This window comes from Leptodactylus fuscus, chromosome 2, assembly GCF_031893055.1.
Source record: "Leptodactylus fuscus isolate aLepFus1 chromosome 2, aLepFus1.hap2, whole genome shotgun sequence".
NCBI lineage: Eukaryota > Metazoa > Chordata > Amphibia > Anura > Leptodactylidae > Leptodactylus > Leptodactylus fuscus.
In genome coordinates, this window is record NC_134266.1 from 99,380,364 (window position 1) to 99,401,581 (window position 21,218).

The 21,218-nt window shown below is 40.2% G+C and overlaps 1 protein-coding gene across 1 annotated transcript; it reads right to left on the reverse strand.

The window, feature by feature from the left end:
• Positions 1 to 226: 226 nt before the first annotated feature.
• Positions 227 to 7,553, reverse strand: LOC142194896 (gastricsin-like). Its single transcript, XM_075264329.1, has 9 exons — positions 7,482 to 7,553; positions 6,842 to 6,998; positions 5,768 to 5,885; positions 4,556 to 4,674; positions 3,608 to 3,807; positions 3,410 to 3,517; positions 3,179 to 3,326; positions 2,102 to 2,200; positions 227 to 406 (listed from the first exon to the last, which is right to left on the reverse strand). Exons 1-9 carry the CDS (start codon positions 7,535 to 7,537, stop codon positions 254 to 256), a joined length of 1,158 nt encoding a protein of 385 aa, XP_075120430.1. The 5' UTR covers positions 7,538 to 7,553; the 3' UTR covers positions 227 to 253.
• Positions 7,554 to 21,218: the final 13,665 nt, after the last annotated feature.

Sequence of the window (21,218 nt, forward strand, 5' to 3'; positions counted from 1 at the left end):
TTAGCTAATTAAAAGTTCCACCTGTCCTAACAGCACACAGGGGCAGGAATACCCCATCTTGTGCTGCTGTTTGGGCTAAGGGAAAACAGATTATCTTCATAATCTTCCATTATGCTTTAATTCAGGGCATCTTTCAATTTCTTAAAAGTGAGTTATATCAACCTCACATATTTCTAGGAATGTTATATAAATCATATTATAAAAGGTGGAAAAAAGACAATTCAAATAGAGTTTTATAAAACTTTTATGCTGTTTATGCAGATTGTGCAAATCCAATTCTGTTGTTGCCCATATCATAAACAGAGTAGTACTGACGGAGGAAGACATCACCCAGAATCCAGAAGGGTTGACCATTTTGAGATGGCAGGTAGGTCACTTCTACTCCAACAGTACAGTACCCATTATTCTGCAAATTGAAAGAATAATGTATTAGTATGGGAAAATGATACATTAGCACTAAATAATGTAATAATTATTGATAAAAAATAAAAAATTCAGAAATGTGTGTCACCTCAACTATTATGTTACAACTATTATAATAAAGCACCAGCACTATATAGGGTCACATACATGCTTGTAGGTACTATATAGGGTTGAGCGATCGGCGATCGAGTAAATTTCACGATCGCTATTGGAATTCTGATCCCAATCTTTTTAGGCGGGATCGAGGTTGGAGGTTATTTCCCACCATGCTTTGCTACTGGCCAAGGATTGTGGGAGAAGCTAACAATGTTAGCTAAGTCCCATAGGAATGAATGGATGCAGCCGGCACACAGCCTGTGCCGGTGTCCAGCCGCTTAACCCTCTGCACACTGGCTGCGTCCATTCATTCTAATGGGAGACTAGCTAAAATCTCTAGTAGCTAACACTTACCTGCACAGATCGGATCAGCGATCTGTGCAGGTAAGTGGACACCAGTGGGGACTAAGTAGCCAGAGGATTTTTTTTTTAATCACTACACAGCGTGGATTCTAACAATTAAAGCGCTGCTCTTGCTCTGTCTTACGGCCCTGCGCGGCCAACCTGTTTATTTTTGGGATATGTTATCCTCCTCCCATTCATTTGGTTTTTCTTCTTGTTTGTTTTTACTTGTTTGCAACATTTCAGAATAAAAATTGATTACACCTAACAATTAAAGCGTTCAATTTTTAGACTCCATGCTGCTTAGTGAATAGGATCGTTTTTAAAATCTGATATCTGATTATTATAAAAATCCCATTGACTTGCATTGGGATCGGGATCGAATGGAAAATGATCGGCAATCGGATTTTAATAACGATCCTGAAATCTCAAGATCGGCTCAATCCTAGTCCTATATTCATATACAGAGGTAACAGAGATCACCTGAACTTCTGCAATTGGTTAAACTACTGAAGGAGAATGTCATAGAAAACATCAAAAAAATAATGCAAAGTTATTCAAAAATGTTTTTCCAATAACTTCTCATTGTTTTTTGTTGTCTTCCTTGTTATGATATCTTGCTGCAACAGTTTAACCAATTGCAGAAGATCAGGTTAACTCTGCCACTTCTGTATATAATGACTGTATGCACTGCTGGCTTGGCGGTGCACATTAGATAAAACTAAAAAGTACAGGTTCATGGGGTTACAGTACTATTAATAAATTAGAATATACACATTTTTCAAACAAAATCCTACTACCTTTGGAAGGACCTTGAAAAACTTTTGGGATTTTTACAACAGACAACACATCTGCAGGTTTAGGCTCAGTTCACACCTGCACCTGCATTCTGTTCAGGGTTTCTGTCCTCGAATCAGCTTAAAAAATGTAGAGAGAAAACAACTCCCTGCTTTTATCTACATTTTTCAGGCGAAAACCAGGTGGGAAATTGGCAGACCCCATTATAGTCTGGGGTCCCTGGGTTTCCGCAGGTAATTGCTTTTTAAGCGGGTTCGCTCTCCATTCCTCTGGTCCACTTGGGAACCCTAGTGTGAATCTAGCTGTGTTTTCTGTATGTAAAACAGACAATTTGTGGTAAATATACAAAAACTGGTGTGTTATCATGTACATGAAAGTATCAACAACGTCAAACTTCTTTTTGTTTTTCACATAAATGGGATAAAATTCTAAGACAAGTTACCTGGAGAATATAGGCAGAAGGAGGAATGGGGAACTGCACGCCATTGATGGTGAAGCTGATGGTAGGCAGGTTTTGCACGCTGTTACAGTTCACCAGGTACTGCAAATCAATTAGCATATTGATAATGTCATACATTCAATAATTTACCAGCAGACTCTGAAAACATGGGTTTGGATGCATTTGTTTACTTTATATTAATATTAGAATTATTATTACACAACATTAAAGATGAGCGAGTAGGTATTCGATCGAATACTACGGTATTCGAAATACTCGTACTCGATCGAACTCTACTCGCTATTCGAATGGAGAATTCGATGCAGAACCAGCGTTGATTGGCCAAATGCTATACAGTCAGCCAATCAACGCTGGTTCTTCTCCTACCTTTAGAAGTATTCTCCTCGCAGCCTCCCTGCGGTATCTTCCGGCTCTGAATTCACTCTGCCAGGCATTGGGCCTGGGCAGAGCCGAGTGCGCATTCCCACGCTACAAGAAAATGGACGCTTTGACTGTAAGCGGCCATTTTCTTGTAGTGCGGGCATGCGCAGTCGGCTCTGCCCAGGCCCGATGCCTGGCGGAGTGAATTTAGAGCCGGAAGACGCCGCGGGGATGCTGCACGGAGAAGACTTCTCAGAGAATCCAGCCCGACCCTCACTCGTGGACTTGGTAAGTTCTATTTGATCGAACATTGCCTACCCCTGAAACGAGCATTTTTCCCCCATAGAGTATAATAGGATTCGATATTCGAGTAGTCGAATATTGAGGGGCTACTCGAAACGATTAACGAATATCGAACATTTTACTGTTCGCTCATCTCTACACAACATCTTTAATCTAGAGTTTTTTCTTCCCCTATTAAATATAAGGGGAAAATGCATGGGATTCCACATCTAATGGTAGAATTCTCAGCTTTTCTGCAGATTTATTTTTACCACAAAATGTGGACGAGATCAAACAAAATCTCATTTATTTTGCTAGTAATGTAAAATGCAGCATTTTGTTCTGCTTCATTTCCACAATGTGAGGCTTTAGCCTAAAACTATAATCTCTGTATGGTTGTTCTGCTACTTTTCTCACCTCTCCATTCTGGCTTTGTTGAGCTCCAACATATTGAAGGAAGGTTCCCAAAAACTGTTGTGGTATGGTTAGGAGTGAGGTGCCAGTATCCACCATGGCTTGACATCCCTGGCTACACCAGCCTGTTGCTTGTCCATTCATAGAGAACCTGAAATCCAGTAGCAATGTAGGTAAATAATGCATAAATATAAGAATTTCTTCTGACAGATATTTGGTCCAGAAATTACTCACGCATCAATTGCAATCTGCCAGTACAGTTCCTGAGTGACGGGTGCCCAATATATTTGACCGGAATATAAGTTGTTGTCAACGCCGCCAAATACAACCATCCCTGATTGACTGCAGATAGATTGAAAAAACACAGAAATGTTTTATTATCTAAATTCAGAAGTCATGAAAAAAAAAATTAACACATTTATCAAAACTTACCTGCCCATGTATATGCTAAAGATTGGGTAAGTGAGCAGGTTTTGTTGCAGCATACCCTGCATAGCGGTTGTTGCACCTCCTGCAGAAAGGGCAGGGTAGGCCATTCCAAAGATTCCTTCAAAAGCAGCATAAACAAAGTTGGTGCCTGGTTCGTTCACACTTAGCCCAATCTCTTGGTTTGTGATGGTAAGGCCTTGTACCTATGTAAAGAAAGATTATAAAATATTAATGAACGGTTAATCTATGAAAATGTTTCTAAATTGCACATTAGTCTATGAAGAGAGAGGGATAGAAAAAACACTCAAATAATAGCTATTGTTACACCCTCTATCTTTTCTGTTCTTTGTAACACTTCTAAATTGTAAATAAGAGTCTGTTAGTATGCAGAATGTATAGAACTAGAATGTAATAAATCAATTTTCTAGCAGGCAAGAGTTTCCTATTAAACCCCTCCTTGCTCATTAGAGTTGTATATGTGAGCTTGAATACGGAGATAAATATAAAGAAAAAAATCAGTCGGATTGAAGATAAGGAGCAGAATAGCTTAATAAAGTGTTAAGATATCCTTAAAAGTTTCTTATATGTAAATGCTCTGTTCATTTAAGAAAAGTTGCTTAAGAGTTAAAGGGTTTCTAAGCACTCCCAAACAAACAACCTGAGGGTGGGGAAGGGGATAAAAAAAGTTATACTCACATGTCCCTCATATTTTGTTGGGTAGAACATTGGTGGTGAGGTTCCGCCACTGCAGCAATGTTGTACCCAACTGTAGCATGTGACCTCTAGGGCCTTGGCCGCAATGCCCATATGTGCCCATTAAAATCATTGCTGGAGTACCAGAATAGCAGACCAAAGGGTCCTAGCTTGTAGGATGAAGAACAGGTGAGTATAACCTAACTAAGCCCTCAAAAACTGCTTTAAGGTTAATAAGCATTCTGATCCATTACTTACAGTTACAGTATCATATCCAAATACACCAGTAAGACTGCCACTGCCATACTGCATGGAAAATTGCTGATTATTGGAGGTATATGTGGAAGACTGGCTTGGATTGAAAAGTGGGTGATTCTCTAAAGAAGAAAGATATTTTAGTTAGTAAAATTACTTACATTCCTGGAACCAATATCTATAATTGAAAAAGGAGTATTCCCAGAATATATTTAGCAAGAAATTAACAAAACTAAAAACAACAAAAATCAAGCTGCATAGAATATACAGGCATTGCACTTGAGATGTGTACAGAAATCCTAGGACTTCATAGTAGAACTCCAAATTAGCCCCACCCCTATTGAGAGCCCTGTGTCTAGTGCCACAATCACACCATTAGCCCCATGGCAGCCATGACACGTTACATCGTGTGAACACACCCTAACACTGCTGTATGGAAGGGCTGAGTTCTCTGCCATGTACAGGTCTGCAAGAAGGACAATTAGTACAGCTAATTGCAGTTTGTTGATAAAGACTTGATAAGTCTCTGTTATCTCTCTATGTTAACACAAAGATAACACAGCATCTATCTTCTCCTCTGCAACATGCAGATTTGTTTTTCTTTTCAACCCTGTATAATGTAATGTAATATACACTTACTGTGCTTATAATTTGATCTGCATTTATATTAGATTTCTACTATAGTAATCATAATAATCTCTCATGGTTAAGGCAATGTAAGGCAATATCTATTGAGGAACTTCATAGTGTCCTGTTGATAAAAGTCAATACCCTCCCAACCAGCTTGCTGAAGAATACAGAAGTATAGGTAAACTGCTGAGAGGGGGAGATGAGAAAACCCGTTTAAAACTTCAAATGAATGGGTGCTCCAATAACTGACACATTCCATGGAAAAGAGTGCCACATTTTTGGAAAAATAACCATGTTGCTAGGGTTATGTATGTGTTTATATACATCAGATACATGTGACATGAACCCCTTCTCAGTTGAAAAAATTGACTTGGTTCCAAGATGGCACACACAAGATGGCATTCCCAACCACTTTTTTTTTTTTTTTTTTTTTTTTTTTTTTTACAATTATGTAGGTTTCTCTATAGCTTCTGCAGAACAGAGAACTTCAGTAAGTGATTAATATTTAGGTCATTTGTTTAACTAAAGCCATGTTTGGTACCCTATTACTTATAATGCTTGCAGGCGATCCTCAGAAATACTTACGACAAGCTGAACTTTGACAGTAAGTGGAGGCAACCCAAAGATTGGATGATCCTGTGTCAAACAGTACCATGAAGTTTTGTGGTGGTGTTCCGACACTGATTTGACCATAGTAACAAGCCTGGAATAGAAGGAAAAACAGTCTTACTCCAGGAAGGAAGGTGTATCTCCAAAATGGCCATTTTAAAAAATGAATATACCATAATCAAACTAAAATGAAATACATAAAGAATTGATATTTTTAGTAAGAGTTTGTCACTTTCATCAGATCAGATACATCAGATTTCTTAAGAAGATTTTGGAAGAACTTTTTTTTTTTTTGCCAAGCAAACAAGGTTCTGTATTCCAAAACCTCTAAACAGTTTTTGAAGTAGTTTTAAAAAATCTAAAAATCCTCTTGCATGTTTTTTTTTTCTGCCTCCCATTCATTTCTCTTGGAGTTTCAGGTGGAATTCTTCTAAAGATAGGGCTAGATGCTTTTTTTTCTGTTATTTGACTGTCTCCCACTGTCTCCCAATTATCATTAATAGGAGACAAATTTCAGCAATTTTTTGAAGCAGACTTTGAGGCAGAATCTACCCAAAAAAATCAGTGTGAACATACATTAAGTCCTGGGGCTAGTACACTAACATTGGTATAAACAGAGGTGAAAAATGTTGATTTTTCATGGCTCTTTTGCATGTAAGGGGGCCCATTTTCACAGATGCCATACACATTGGAGTGAATGGAGGGAGCCATGAAAACAGGTAACATAGAGCATGACCTATATTTTGATAGTACATTACAATGTCATGTGATCAGGTGGTCCCTTTTCCCTAATTATCTATGGGAGCATATGCATTAGAAGAACTATCATACTGTATAATGATGTATTGATGTAATGATGCCATTATTTTTATGGTGTTATTGAGAAATGTGTTTTTCCTATATCCGTACTGACAATACTATATAGTACCGTATTAGTATTGTATCTGGCCCTATATAAACAATTCTCAAACTACTATGAATTGACAGCAGTAATTTATTAACATTTTAGTTAATGTGATGGCAGATAGCAAGCTTTGTAAAAATACTTACATCCATGTTCATTGGCTCATAGGCCACTGCAAAGTTATTCCTGTGGTTGAAGCTGTATTTCATGGCTGGATCCCTCTTGTGTGTTTTCATAAACTGCTCCAGAACACCTTTCTCCTTCATGGTCTCTCTGATAGATTTGAATCTTGTCAAAGGGACTCTGAATAATAAAAATGTAAGTATTTAAGTAATATTTCCAACACATATTTATGGCATATTCACAGATATCTCATATATTACTGGCAAACACTGGTCAACGGTGAATAATCACAAAGCGAGAAACAGCAAAAAAATAAAAAGCGTTTTTTTTCGCACTTTTTTTTAAACAAAAGTCTGCAGAGTTTCTATCTGCAGACCTTCTGTCCCTATTATACCTATACGGAAAATGCTACGGGCAGTCTCGATGCAGATTTTTTTCTACAATGTGTGGATGAGATTAGCCATAATCCCATCCACTTTGCATGTACTGTAAAATACAGAGTTTTTTGCCACGGCGTTTCTGGTGCGGCTTCACAACTTGGGATCCCGGCCTCAAATATTTTATCCCAATAAGAGTGTACTGCAGAATATTATACACAATCTAAAACCAACAGTTTAATGTTGGAATGGTAAAAATAGTGGTCAAATATATGTATGTACAGACCTCACCAAGCCCTCTGAGAGCTGGAGACAAACCAGCGCAAGGATCACCCACTTCATGGTTAAGGATTTAGGGAAACACTGCTTGTAAAACACTCAGCTTTGACTCTTTTATACCTAAAAATTTCCTAGACTTCCGTCATGACTTACAAAGATTTCCATATAACCTTCCACAAATGTTCTTGATTATTATATTTACTTTGGATGCTGGAAACCTTTGCTATCAACTTGTTCTTAAAAGTTCTGTCAATGGTATTATAATGGATGAGATAGCAGTCAGATAGCAGAAAGTGTTTCCTACAACCCTTAACAAACAAGATAAAAACCCAAAGTAACATTAATGTTACTACAGTAATTTTCCTACAGTAGTCAGAAACAATTCCATATAGCCAAATGCAGTCTGTATAATTATAGCTCTTTAGAGGTTTTACGTTGTTTGTTTGTTTGTTTGTTTTTTAAAGACCTTACATGATTTATTTTTTTTGAATCCTATCGATAGTTGTCACAATGAAGCTTGTGCAAACCCATTGTATTGTCTAAACAACAAATGTATTGTATGCCAGTAACTCAAAATTAGTGTCATGGTGTCCATTATGTCTCCTACAATCACCAACCGTCACCTTTATTTGTATTGTTTTTAGTGTCAAATCCAGGTTCTATTTGAGATCCAATGTTTTTAAGGTTCAAGTTGGAGGCCTTCTGGTGAGTACTTCATTTCTATCTCTTCCATAGAGCAAGACACCCCTGCTGGTGTGATGATCTGGAGAGCCATCGCATGCAATAGTCACACCATCAACTCAACGATATACGGTATGTGGCCATGTGTTGCCTCTCATGGCAGGGTTTCCAACTGAGGTTTTTTGACCACAGCAAAGCCTGTTGGAAACACTTCCTTGGCCTGCCCAGTTGCCAAATTTATAGCTAATTGGACATTCAGAAAAGAAAATCACTATAGAAAAAAGGAGATGAATTTCTGCTTTGCTACATGGGACCTTAGCCTAAAAATGTGCCGGATGTGCAGGCCCAGCTGCAACATCTCTAGGCAAATGTTCATGTGTGTGCAAAAGCACGTGTGCTGCCAAATATACACCATATGGAAGCTTATCCAGGATAGAGACGGTACAACAGGGTACTAGAGCCTCCTTTCAGTTGTACAATCTTCCCCAATTAACTTATCATTTATATTAAAATCCTTTACATTTATCATCATTATATTCACACATATAAAGTTTAGTTCGATTCTAACAACTCCTTCTTGGTGTGTGATTTATTTTTTTTTGTCAGTGAGTGTACTTGGAATGAGAAAGTGACCATAATGCAGACAATCACCTTCCTGAAAAAAGTGAGCCATTTTATCTAAAAGGCATCAGATTCTTTAGTGCTGAAAATATGCAGCGGCAACAAATAACAAGACGACAAAACCTATAGCACATAAAAGGTAAAGTGTACATATAACCACAATGTGATGGCTACTACTGTTATCTTTGACAACACAGTATTTAGCAAAAGTTACCATTTTATTAACCTCTTGAAGGACCAAACGTATATTGGTCTTAATTGTTTTTTTTTTTCTATAATTTTTTTTAAAAAATTTCTATCTTTAGATATTTGAGGGTTTGTCTTTTGCAGGAGGAGTTGTAGTTGTCATAGGCCCCATTTCAGGCTACATATACTTTATTGATTAACTATTTTCTTTCGGGGGGGGGGGGATGGAAATTGCAATTTCACCTTTGTTTTCTGCATTACATACACTCACCGGCCACTTTATTAGGTACACCATGCTAGTAACGGGTTGGACCCCCTTTTGCCTTCAGAACTGCCTCAATTCTTCGTGTCATAGATTCAACAAGGTGCTGGAAGCATTCCTCAGAGATTTTGGTCCATATTGACATGATGGCATCACACAGTTGCCGCAGATTTGTCGGCTGCACATCCATGATGCGAATCTCCCGTTCCACCACATCCCAAAGATGCTCTATTGGATTGAGATCTGGTGACTGTGGAGGCCATTGGAGTACAGTGAACTCATTGTCATGTTCAAGAAACCAGTCTGAGATGATTCCAGCTTTATGACATGGCATTGCATTATCCTGCTGAAAGTAGCCATCAGATGTTGGGTACATTGTGGTCATAAAGGGATGGACATGGTCAGCAACAATACTCAGGTAGGCTTTGGCGTTGCAACGATGCTCAATTGGTACCAAGGGGCCCAAAGAGTGCCAAGAAAATATTCCCCACACCATGACACCACCACCACCAGCCTGAACCGTTGATACAAGGCAGGATGGATCCATGCTTTCATGTTGTTGACGCCAAATTCTGACCCTACCATCCGAATGTAGCAGCAGAAATCGAGACTCATCAGACCAGGCAACGTTTTTCCAATCTTCAATTGTCCAATTTCGATGAGCTTGTGCAAATTGTAGCCTCAGTTTCCTGTTCTTAGCTGAAAGGAGTGGCACCCGGTGTGGTCTTCTGCTGCTGTAGCCCATCTGCCTCAAAGTTCGACGTACTGTGCGTTCAGAGATGATCTTCTGGCTACCTTGGTTGTAACGGGTGGCTATTTGAGTCACTGTTGCCTTTCTATCAGCTCGAACCAGTCTGGCCATTCTCCTCTGACCTCTGGCATCAACAACGCATTTCCACCCACAGAACTGCCGCTCACTGGATGTTTTTTTTCTTTTTCGGACCATTCTCTGTAAACCCTAGAGATGGTTGTGCGTGAAAATCCCAGTAGATCAGCAGTTTCTGAAACACTCAGACCAGCCCTTCTGGCACCAACAACCATGCCACGTTCAAAGGCACTCAAATCACCTTTCTTCCCCATACTGATGCTCGGTTTGAACTGCAGGAGATTGTCTTGACCATGTCTACATGCCTAAATGAACTGAGTTGCCGCCATGTGATTGGCTGATTAGAAATTAAGTGTTAACGAGCACTTGGACAGGTGTACCTAATAAAGTGGTCGGTGAGTGTATTTTGAGTTGCTCACAACGCAGTACCCAATATGTAAAGTTGTTTGTTTTGTTTTTTGTTTTTTTTTGAGGATACTACTTTTGCATAGAAACCTGTTCTAAAACAAAATCATTTGTTTTTATGTCAGTTTTAATATTTTTCCATTGATAATAATAATACATATTATTTATACAGCGCCAACATATTCTGCAGCAATTTACAAAATGTAGGGAGAAAAAGATACATTACAGAGAAACAGTCAATTCACACAGTGAGATTCTGGACCCTGCTCGCAAGAGCTTACAATCTATGAGGAAGAGGGGGCGACACTAGAAGTATGAAGCTGTGTGAGGGCTTGTTTTGGTTTGTTGGTTGGTTGATATTCTAGTTGATGCCATTTTAGTACACATACTACTTTTTGACCACTTTTATTTCATGTATAAAAACAGCAATTGTATGGGTTAATAATGTGATTAATGTGAGTTTGCGTTGTTACAGACTCTGCAATATTACATGTATATATATTTCTTCTTTTGATAAAATATTCTTTATGGGGAGAATACGGCCTTATAGAACAGTTTTTTTTTATATTCAGTTTTGAACTTTTTTTTTCAAAGGTTCTTCAGCACTAGGCAACTTTATCACTAGTGTAATATGCGGCAATACATTATTATAATTGCAGGGGTTTAGTTATAGAGAATGTAGCGTCAGCAGTCTCTACTGGGTCCTTGACCCTAAGGGGGCCCCAAAGGTCCCTCTGCCACACAAAATATATCACTACTCTTAATGGCACATGGTAGGTTCCTCATTACAGATTTTATATTGGGCCCAGGAGATTCAAGTTATACAGTCCTATGAAAAAGTTTGGGCACCCCTATTAATCTTAATCATTTTTAGTTCTAAATATTTTGGTGTTTGCAACAGTCATTTCAGTTTGATATATCTAATAACTGATGGACACAGTAATATTTCAGGATTGAAATGAGGTTTATTGTACTAACAGAAAATGCGCAATATGCATTAAACCAAAATTTGACCGGTGCAAAAATATGGGCACCTCAACAGAAAAGTGACATTAATATTTAGTACATCCTCCTTTTGCAAAGATAACAGCCTCTAGTCGCTTCCTGTAGCTTTTAATCAGTTCCTGGATCCTGGATAAAGGTATTTTGGACAAACAATTCAAGTTCAGTTAAGTTAGATGGTCGCCGAGCATGGACAGCCCGCTTCAAATCATCCCACAGATGTTCAATGATATTCAGGTCTGGGGACTGGGATGGCCATTCCAGAACATTGCAATTGTTCCTCTGCATGAATGCCTGAGGATTTGGAGCGGTGTTTTGGATCATTGTCTTGCTGAAATATCCATCCCCGGCGTAACTTCAACTTCGTCACTGATTCTTGAACATTATTCTCAAGAATCTGCTGATACTGAGTGGAATCCATGCGACTCTCAACTTTAACAAGATTCCCGATGCCGGCATTGGCCACACAGCCCCAAAGCATGATGGAACCTCCACCAAATTTTACAGTGGGTAGCATGTGTTTTTCTTGGAATGCTGTTTCTTTTTGGACGCCATGCATAACGCCTTTTTTTTATAACCAAACAACTCAATTTTTGTTTCCAAAATGAAGCTGCCTTGTCCAAATGTGCTTTTTCATACCTCAGGCAACTCTATTTGTGGCGTACGTGCAGAAACGGCTTCTTTCTCATCACTCTCCCATACAGCTTCTATTTGTGCAAAGTGCGCTGTATAGTTGACCGATGCACAGCGACACCATCTGCAGCAAGATGATGCTGCAGCTCTTTGGAGGTGGTCTGTGGATTGTCTGTTCTCACCATTCTTCTTCTCTGCCTTTCTGATATTTTTCTTGGCCTGCCACTTCTGGGCTTAACAAGAACTGTCCCTGTGGTCTTCCATTTCCTTACTATGTTCCTCACAGTGGAAACTGACAGGTTAAATCTATGAGACAACTTTTTGTATCCTTCCCCTGAACAACTATGTTGAACAATCTTTGTTTTCAGATCATTTGAGAGCGGGCTGTCCATGTTCGGCGACCATCAAACTTAACTGAACTTGAATTGTTTTGTAGAAAGAAATGGTCCAAAATACCTTCATCCAGGATCCAGGAACTGATTAAAAGCTACAGGAAGCGACTAGAGGCTGTTCTCTTTGCAAAAGGAGGATGTACTAAATATTAACATAGTAAGTAAGCGGCCATTTTCTTGTGCCCTGTGGGAGTTTATATGCCACATAAGGGATGAACTGCTGATATGTATACCCCCTCAGCACATCAGGAGTTTCATGCGTGCAGCATGGTGCAATTTACAGAGACTTGGCTTACTGAAGTCACCCCAGTGTGACTCTTTGTGTGGACAGGACAAGTGAGAGCGGTAAGAGGAAAGGAGGAGGGCTTGTGATATTTGTGAAAGAAAGATGGTGTCACTCTGGGCATATGGTGGTTAAGAAACAATTGTGCTGTAATTGTATTGAAATATTAGCTATGAGCATGAGACCTTTTTATTATTTGTTCGCTTAGGCAAACGAGGTATAGAACAGCATGACATTGCTGTGCCCTGCACGTGTGGTATGCTGGAGGAGCACTAGGAGTTGTCCCTGGAGTGGAGGCTGAGGACACAGTGGAGGATGAATGGTAGAGGGAAGGACCAGCCTTTGCGGAGGACAGGCGGAGAATCAGCGCTCACCAAATACACAATTGTATGGCTAGATTTCCATAACTAGCTGCCATAAATGCCAAAAGGGATGTCTACCATACATCCCCAAACAAATCTGTACAAAAATGCCGTCCAGCCAAAAAACATAAATCTGCATATGTCCACTATTAACACGACAGTTCAGTGAGCATCAAAAGTATATAACCCAAAAACACTTACCCCGTTGCTTTGGACAGAAGGCTTGTCATAGCTGGGAGCCCTAGGGTTTATAAAGGGCTGGTAGAAGTCATGTGTATGGCAGGAAAGGACGTCACGCGCCAAACCGCCGATACACACTATGACGGGAGCCGCGTGTTTGCGGCGTCCAAGGTAATCCTATGCGCATGCGCGGGGATAGATGCCGGGCGCATGCGCAATGGCCGGCACGCACGATCTTACCATGTTGCTGGACACGCGAGGTATAAACCTCGCTCACTCACGGAGCAATCTCTTTAAATGAGAACAGATTCCCTCACTAGAGGTTTGAAGGTATTCAGTATGTGGGTGGTTCGATCATGCCTAGCCCAATAAAAACTGGGGCATGAAGTAACTAAAAAAGCTACTAAAAAAGGTAAAGAACAGAAAATGTTGCAAAAAAGAAGAAAGAAAAAGACATATATAAATATATATGTAATATAATGTAATATAATATAATATATGTAAATGTAGCCATACAACTATGTTTTTTAAACAATATCTTAATCATATTTAGAACCATCCTCATAATTTTTGACATCTTTTGGTAGTCTTGTTGCAGAAGGGAGTGGTGATTTTTTCTTATTTATTTATTTATTTTATTTATTTACTGGTATTTTCTATGCATGTTTTATTATTATCATGAGTGCATCTTATACTATTTTAATGAGGGTTTCTTGATGCGTATGTACTCTCCAAGGTACACATATGTATGTTATAATCATTATGCATGTTTTGTTTCTGGTTTTTATTATGATTGAATGTAATTGTGAATTTCATTTTAAAAGATTAACATTGCACTTGAAAAAGGGCTGCTTGCCCGGAACGCGTGGTGCCTAATAAAGTTGACTTCCATTTATCAAAAAATTTGGTGAGCGCTGATTCTCCGCCTGTCCTCCGCAAAGGCTGGTCCTTCCCTCTACCATAGATCCACGTCCTCCGTGACGGCTATCAGCAGCTGCCTCCCAGTTTCCTACTGGTTCTTGCCTACTATGTTCATTGGTTGTTGTGTTCCACACAACCAAACCAGGTGAGCGGACACCTGATTGTATATTACTTTCTTCCATCAATATACCAAGGGTATTACGCAAAGAACGGCTCGGTGCCGGGGACCTTGTTTTTTCTTCTCTTTCTAGTTCTACTTACCCTTCTTCGGACCAAGGAGGTTGAGATTGACCACCATCCCAGGTGGTTTCGACCTGGCACCTTGAGAAGTTCCTTCCATCCACACCAACATGGACTTTATCCGGCTCAGGAAAGACACGAGAGAGGACCTCATTGAACAATACACTAAACCCCCCAGCACAACACATCCAGTTGTGCTTGGGGAGAGTTCAGTCAACCAGGAGGGCCCAACGAATATAGATCGTGAAGCATTGAGCACCCTATTTTGGAATCTTGAAAAATCTCTTAATGATGAAACTAGACATTTTTTGGATCATAAATTCCTTCTGATATACCTAAGGGAAAATATTATACCTAGGGGTTTACGTATTAAATTACCATCCCCATTCCCGAATGATCCATCCTTTTCAGATAATTGGGCTAAAAATTTACATACCTGTAGTATCGATCTCCTAGAAGCACTATCTCATAAAAGGTTGTCCATTGCCAACGATTTGGACATTACGATAAAACGGTTGATCACAGAGATAGATCAATATAATCATCATCCAGATTTCATAAGAATGTGTAGGGTCCTCCAAACACGGCTTTTGAACTCGGAAAGGAAACTTTTAGAAACTAAAACTAATAAACTAAATAGGGACAGAATGGATTATGGTGATGCAGGTTCCCATTTCTGGCGATACCGGCAGGAAAACACCCGCACGGTTGAACCAGATCAAGCCACCATGACTTCTCCAAGAGTGAGGGGACGTAGGATTGATCATCAGTCATTGAGGAAAAAAGTCCTTAAAGGTAAATTATCCAAACTAGAAGGACACACAAAAACCACATCCACCTTCAAACCTACCAACAAGGGCATTCCCAGAGCCCGGCCGATCCCGGCACCCCGGCTGTCCAAAACTCAGAACAGGCAGGGGACATTAAACAGTGGTCACACAACAAATACCGTTAAGAATCATATTCAAACTATTCATGTACCAGTGGAACATCGTAAGGTCAGTGCCAATATCAAATCAGTGGCCCAACAATCTCATAAGGGCCAACAACCGATTACACCCGAAATTCATGAGCTAACCTCCCTAGGTCTACCACCTACTCATTTTGGCCCCTCTAAGATTGATGATTGCTTCCTCTATGGATGTTATGCCAGATGTTCCGGGCACGCCTATTAGCACACCTACAGCATTATTATCAGTAACAGTCCAATCCATTTCCCCATCAGAAATGGATGACTCTTTATACCATTCCCCGATGACCGCATCACAAATTGAGGAGGTGATATCCTCTGCAGACAAGAACACCACAGACAATTTATCTGGGTCTTTTTTACCGCTTCCCACCGCACTGACCCTGGCCAGTGCGGTGCATGTTCAGGAGGTTCCTCTTCTAACCAGAATTACCAAGATATCGGATTATTACAGTCCCATGCGCCTGAAAAGGAAAAATACAGAACCAGAAGAGGTTGCAGGGGAGGCTCCAGGAAGCACAAACACGGAACCCATAATAATGGGGAATCTAAGCCCGAGCCCCAAACGAAACAAAGTATAGGGAATATATTTAATTTATCCGATTATCAACTAACAAAGGCCGAGGAATCTATACTCCAAAGGGGTCTATCTTTTTGTCCTGACCTCCGCCTAGACGATCTTCAGTTGTTTATCGACTTGAATGAATTTATCAGAAAATTAACATTAAAAAGGCATTTTAATATTGAAAAGTCCAATTCAAAATCCGCACAGGCTGCCACTCAGTTGGTTCCCTCAGTAAGTGAAGAAATGGCGCACAACGCTGACAATATTCCAGTATCACACACGGACCTGAAACCAAGGTCTAAATTTTATCCTGTCCACCATAGAGGTTGTCATATCGAAACCTTCTTTGCCATGGTAGGCTCTGATTTCAGAGCTTTGGGTCTTGATGTTGGTACCCAAGGTCCCCATAGAAACTTGAGTAAAGTTGAACAGCAAGCCATTAAGTCATTGAGTGATAACTACAACATAGTAATACGCAACGCTGATAAAGGGGGGGATCGTCATTCAATCTAGACAGGATTATCTTAAAGAAGCAGCACGCCTCCTGTCGGACGAGGTGTTCTACACTGTACTACCCGCGGACCCTACACCTATTGATTCACAACTGTACCATCAATTGATTAAAACAGGCTATGATGAGGGCATCCTCAATAAGAGAGAGAGGGAGTACCTTACCATCGAAAACCCATCTCTATCATTGTACTATCATATACCAAAGATACACAAGAGCCTGGTTGAACCCCCGGGGAGACCCATTATTTCGGGTCTTAAATCTTTGACGCGGAATTTATCCGAGTATGTAGATAAACAACTCCAACCCCTAGTGGTGTGTCTACCTTCATATTTAAAGGATACCACACATTTGATATCCAATATTGTTGGTAAACTATGGAAACCCACGTATAGGTGGGCCACACTCGATGTGGCTTCATTATACACGAATATACCACATACCAAAGGTCTGCAAGCTATTAATAAGAGTTTGGTAGAAGATTCCACCCTACCATCCAAACAACAGAAATTTATTATAGACTCAATTGATTTTATTCTTAATCATAACACCTTTGAGTTCCAGGATCGGGTATATCTTCAACGGTGTGGGACCGCTATGGGGTCAAAATTTGCGCCAAGTTACGCAAACCTGTATGTGGGTCAATTTGAAAAGACATATATCTATGGAGCTCATAATTGGTCCAGGAACATCATCTACTATTGTAGATATATTGATGATTTACTATTTATTTGGGAGGGCACAGACGAAGAGTTCAGCAATTTTACGGGGCATCTCAACTCTAATGATTGGGGGTTAAAGTTTATAGGCCAGTCTAATTGTAGCCAAATTGAGTATTTAGACCTACATCTAATGATTGAGGAGGGCATAATATGCACAAAAACACATTTTAAAAAGGTGGATTGTAATGCCTTTTTGGAGTATCGTAGTTGTCATCTCCGTAGGTGGAAACAGAATGTACCTTTTGGTCAGTTTAAGAGAATAAGGAGGAACTGCATCAAAGCGAAAGACTACGAGGACCAAAGTGGCATTTTGATACATAGGTTCCAAGCAAAAGGGTATCCCAAGGCCGTTATTATGTCAGCAAAAGAAAAAGCGGCATCCCTGACACAACAAACATGTCTATTACCCCGGCCCCGTGGGACAGAATTGGATTATCAGTGCAGGTTTTTGACCACCTTCAATGGGGCTCACCAATCCATAAGAAACATCGTGAGGAAACATTGGAATATCCTCCTCAAGGATCCTCATTTGGGAGCCCACTTACCCCCAAACCCGAGTTTCATATTTAGGAGGGCTAGGACTCTCCAAAGTCTAGTGGCACCAAGTAGGCTCAAACAGACGGAATTGCTCGAACCGGGCCCCTCCAGCACCAAAGGTAGCTTCCGGTGCAACAAAAAACGATGTAAATGTTGTGCTTGCATCACGGATAAAACCACTAAGGTTAGAAGTAATATAACGAAAGAGTCTTTTGTAATTAGCGGTCATCTAGACTGTTCGTCATCTTTTGTGATCTATCTGCTAGAATGCCCATGCGGGTTACAATATATAGGTCGGACAACTATGCCTTTAAGGGTCAGGTTAAACAAACATAGGTCCAACGTTGTTAATGGTTTCCTTAAACATAGCGTTTCGAGACACGCGGCCATCAAACATAACAGCTCCTTTGAAGGGTTTAGTGTTACCCCCATTGATCAGATCCCGGTTCATAAACATAACAGATTTGAGATCCTCAGACGTAGAGAAATATATTGGATCTATAAATTTGATTGCCTGTCTCCAAAAGGCCTTAATGTAACCCTGGAAGACATTACCCAATAAATTAATAATAATTAATAACCATACGTAATAACTACATGTGGTTCTGTACTGTGGTCACATACTACTTTTTTTATATATATTTCTTCTTTATCCATATTTTTTGGCCCAGTCCTCATACATTATTACTATCATACAGTTATAGGTCTTCTGATTGTATGTGGGATCCATTACTTAATGATAATACATTTAGTATATTTAGTATAATTCATTTAATCCATTTATTTTATTTTTCTATTTATTTATTTCATCATTTGTTAATATAGATTTCCCTATGCAGGGTTGGGGTATATGTTTATATCCATGTGTATATTTTTATATTTATATTTATATTTTTTACATCTGTGCCCAGTTCATTTGGTGTTGCCACTCTTCCCTTGTATTGTTTTGAATACAATGGTATTTAGCTCCTTTCATGCCATGTTATGGACATAATACATGGCTTACATCCTATGATATTTATTTATATATGTCTTTTTCTTTCTTCTTTTTTGCAACATTTTCTGTTCTTTACCTTTTTTAGTAGCTTTTTTAGTAACTTCATGCCCCAGTTTTTATTGGGCTAGGCATGATCGAACCACCCACATACTGAATACCTTCAAACCTCTAGTGAGGGAATCTGTTCTCATTTAAAGAGATTGCTCCGTGAGTGAGCGAGGTTTATACCTCGCGTGTCCAGCAACATGGTAAGATCGTGCGTGCCAGCCATTGCGCATGCGCCCGGCATCTATCCCCGCGCATGCGCATAGGATTACCTTGGACGCCGCAAACATGCGGCTCCCGTCATAGTGTGTATCGGCGGTTTGGCGCGTGACTTCTTTTCCTGCCATACACATGACTTCTACCAGCCCTTTATAAACCCTAGGGCTCCCAGCTATGACAAGCCTTCTGTCCATAGCGACGGGGTAAGTGTTTTTGGGTTATATACTTTTGATGCTCACTGAACTGTCGTGTTAATAGTGGACATATGCAGATTTATGTTTTTTGGCTGGACGGCATTTTTGTACAGATTTGTTTGGGGATGTATGGTAGACATCCCTTTTGGCATTTATGGCAGCTAGTTATGGAAATCTAGCCATACAATTGTGACTTATCTAATATGTAAATGTAGCCATACAACTATGTTTTTTAAACAATATCTTAATCATATTTGGAACCATCCTCATAATTTTTGACATCTTTTGGTAGTCTTGTTGCAGAAGGGAGTGGTGATTTTTTCTTATTTATTTATTTATTTTATTTATTTACTGGTATTTTCTATACATGTTTTATTATTATCATGAGTGCATCTTATACTATTTTAATGAGGGTTTCTTGATGCGTATGTACTCTCCAAGGTACACATATGTATGTTATAATCATTATGCATGCTTTGTTTCTGGTTTTATTATGATTGAATGTAATTGTGAATTTCATTTTAAAAGATTAACATTGCACTTGAAAAAGGGCTGCTTGCCCGGAACGTGTGGTGCCTAATAAAGTTGACTTCCATTTATCAAAAAATTTGGTGAGCGCTGATTCTCCGCCTGTCCTCCGCAAAGGCTGGTCCTTCCCTCTACCATAGATCCACGTCCTCCGTGACGGCTATCAGCAGCTGCCTCCCAGTTTTCTACTGGTTCTTGCCTACTATGTTCATTGGTTGTTGTGTTCCACACAACCAAACCAGGTGAGCGGACACCTGATTGTATATTACTTTCTTCCATCAATATACCAAGGGTATTACGCAAAGAACGGCTCGGTGCCGGGGACCTTGTTTTTTCTTCTCTTTACAGTGGAGGATGAGTCGGACATTGCAGGGCCAACGGCATGAGAATGTGGAGGCAGAAGCTGCGTCACCTGTCCAGTCTGGAGGTTGTAGCAGCCTTACAAGCCATACAGTCGCCCAGTGGCAGAGTGTGGACATGACAATAGCCTTATGAGGCCATACAGTGACCCAGTGGCAGAGTGTGGACATGACAATAGCCTTATGAGGCCCTACAGTGACCCAGTGGCAGAGTTTGCAGATTATAGCAGTCTTATGAAGCCATACAGGGATCCAGTTGCAGAGTGTGTAGGTTGCAGTTGCAATGGGAAGGCCATACAGTTCACAGTAACAGAGTGAAGAAGTGGCTGCAACGTGAGGAGGCCATAACGCTAAAGTTACAAATGGGAGTACCTCTGTCTGCTTGGATCATCAAGAAATTCTTTATTGATTTTTGTATGTTCATATAGTTGATCCAACAAATGGAGGGTTGAATTCCAGAGGATGGAAACATCGCATATCAGCCTATGTTGTGGGAGGCTGTTCTCTCATTGAGTAACTATGATATTTGCCGCACTAAGCATCCACTCTGATGTCACACCACTGGCCGGGCAGGACAGCCTTTTCAGGGCGAACTCAGCCAGTTGCAGCCACATATCTAGTTTTGCTTCCCAGAAGTCCAGCGGATCTTCCACGATGGGTGGAAGCATGCACTCTAAGTATGCCATCACCTGCTGGTTCAAGTTCTGTTCTTTGTCTAGCTGCTGATGAGCAGCTTCTTCACTATGGAAAGAAGAAAGCTGCTCATCGGTGACTCTAGGCTCAGGCTACTACTGATGGAGCCCATGCTGCTCCTTCCACCCCCACCCCCTTCTACAGCTGCCATGCCAGTGCAAGTTGAGTGCTGAGGGCTCCCCTGGTAGGACAAGCAAGAGGATGGACAATGGCGCAGATAGGCAGCAGCCAACTTGCTACATAGCAAGTCTATATAGTAGTTCAGTTTGTCCTCCCACTCAGCAGGTGTAAAAAAAAAAGGCCTCCATTTTTCCCCGAGGGTCTAACATTGTGGAGAGCAATTAGTTATCCCAATTGCAGTCGGCCACATCATCATCTAATAATATCTGCAGGTCACTGATGTCCTCCTC

Bases quoted from the DNA above. Each gene is read 5' to 3' on its own strand.
- LOC142194896 (XM_075264329.1), bottom strand. From the start codon at position 7,537: ATGAAGTGGGTGATCCTTGCGCTGGTTTGTCTCCAGCTCTCAGAGGGC. The intron at 4,675-5,767 runs GTAAGTATTTCT...TTTCTTCTTTAG, and splicing joins CTGTCAAAGTTCAGCTTGTC to AGAATCACCCACTTTTCAAT. The intron at 3,327-3,409 runs GTGAGTAATTTC...ACTGGATTTCAG, and splicing joins TGGCAGATTGCAATTGATGC to GTTCTCTATGAATGGACAAG.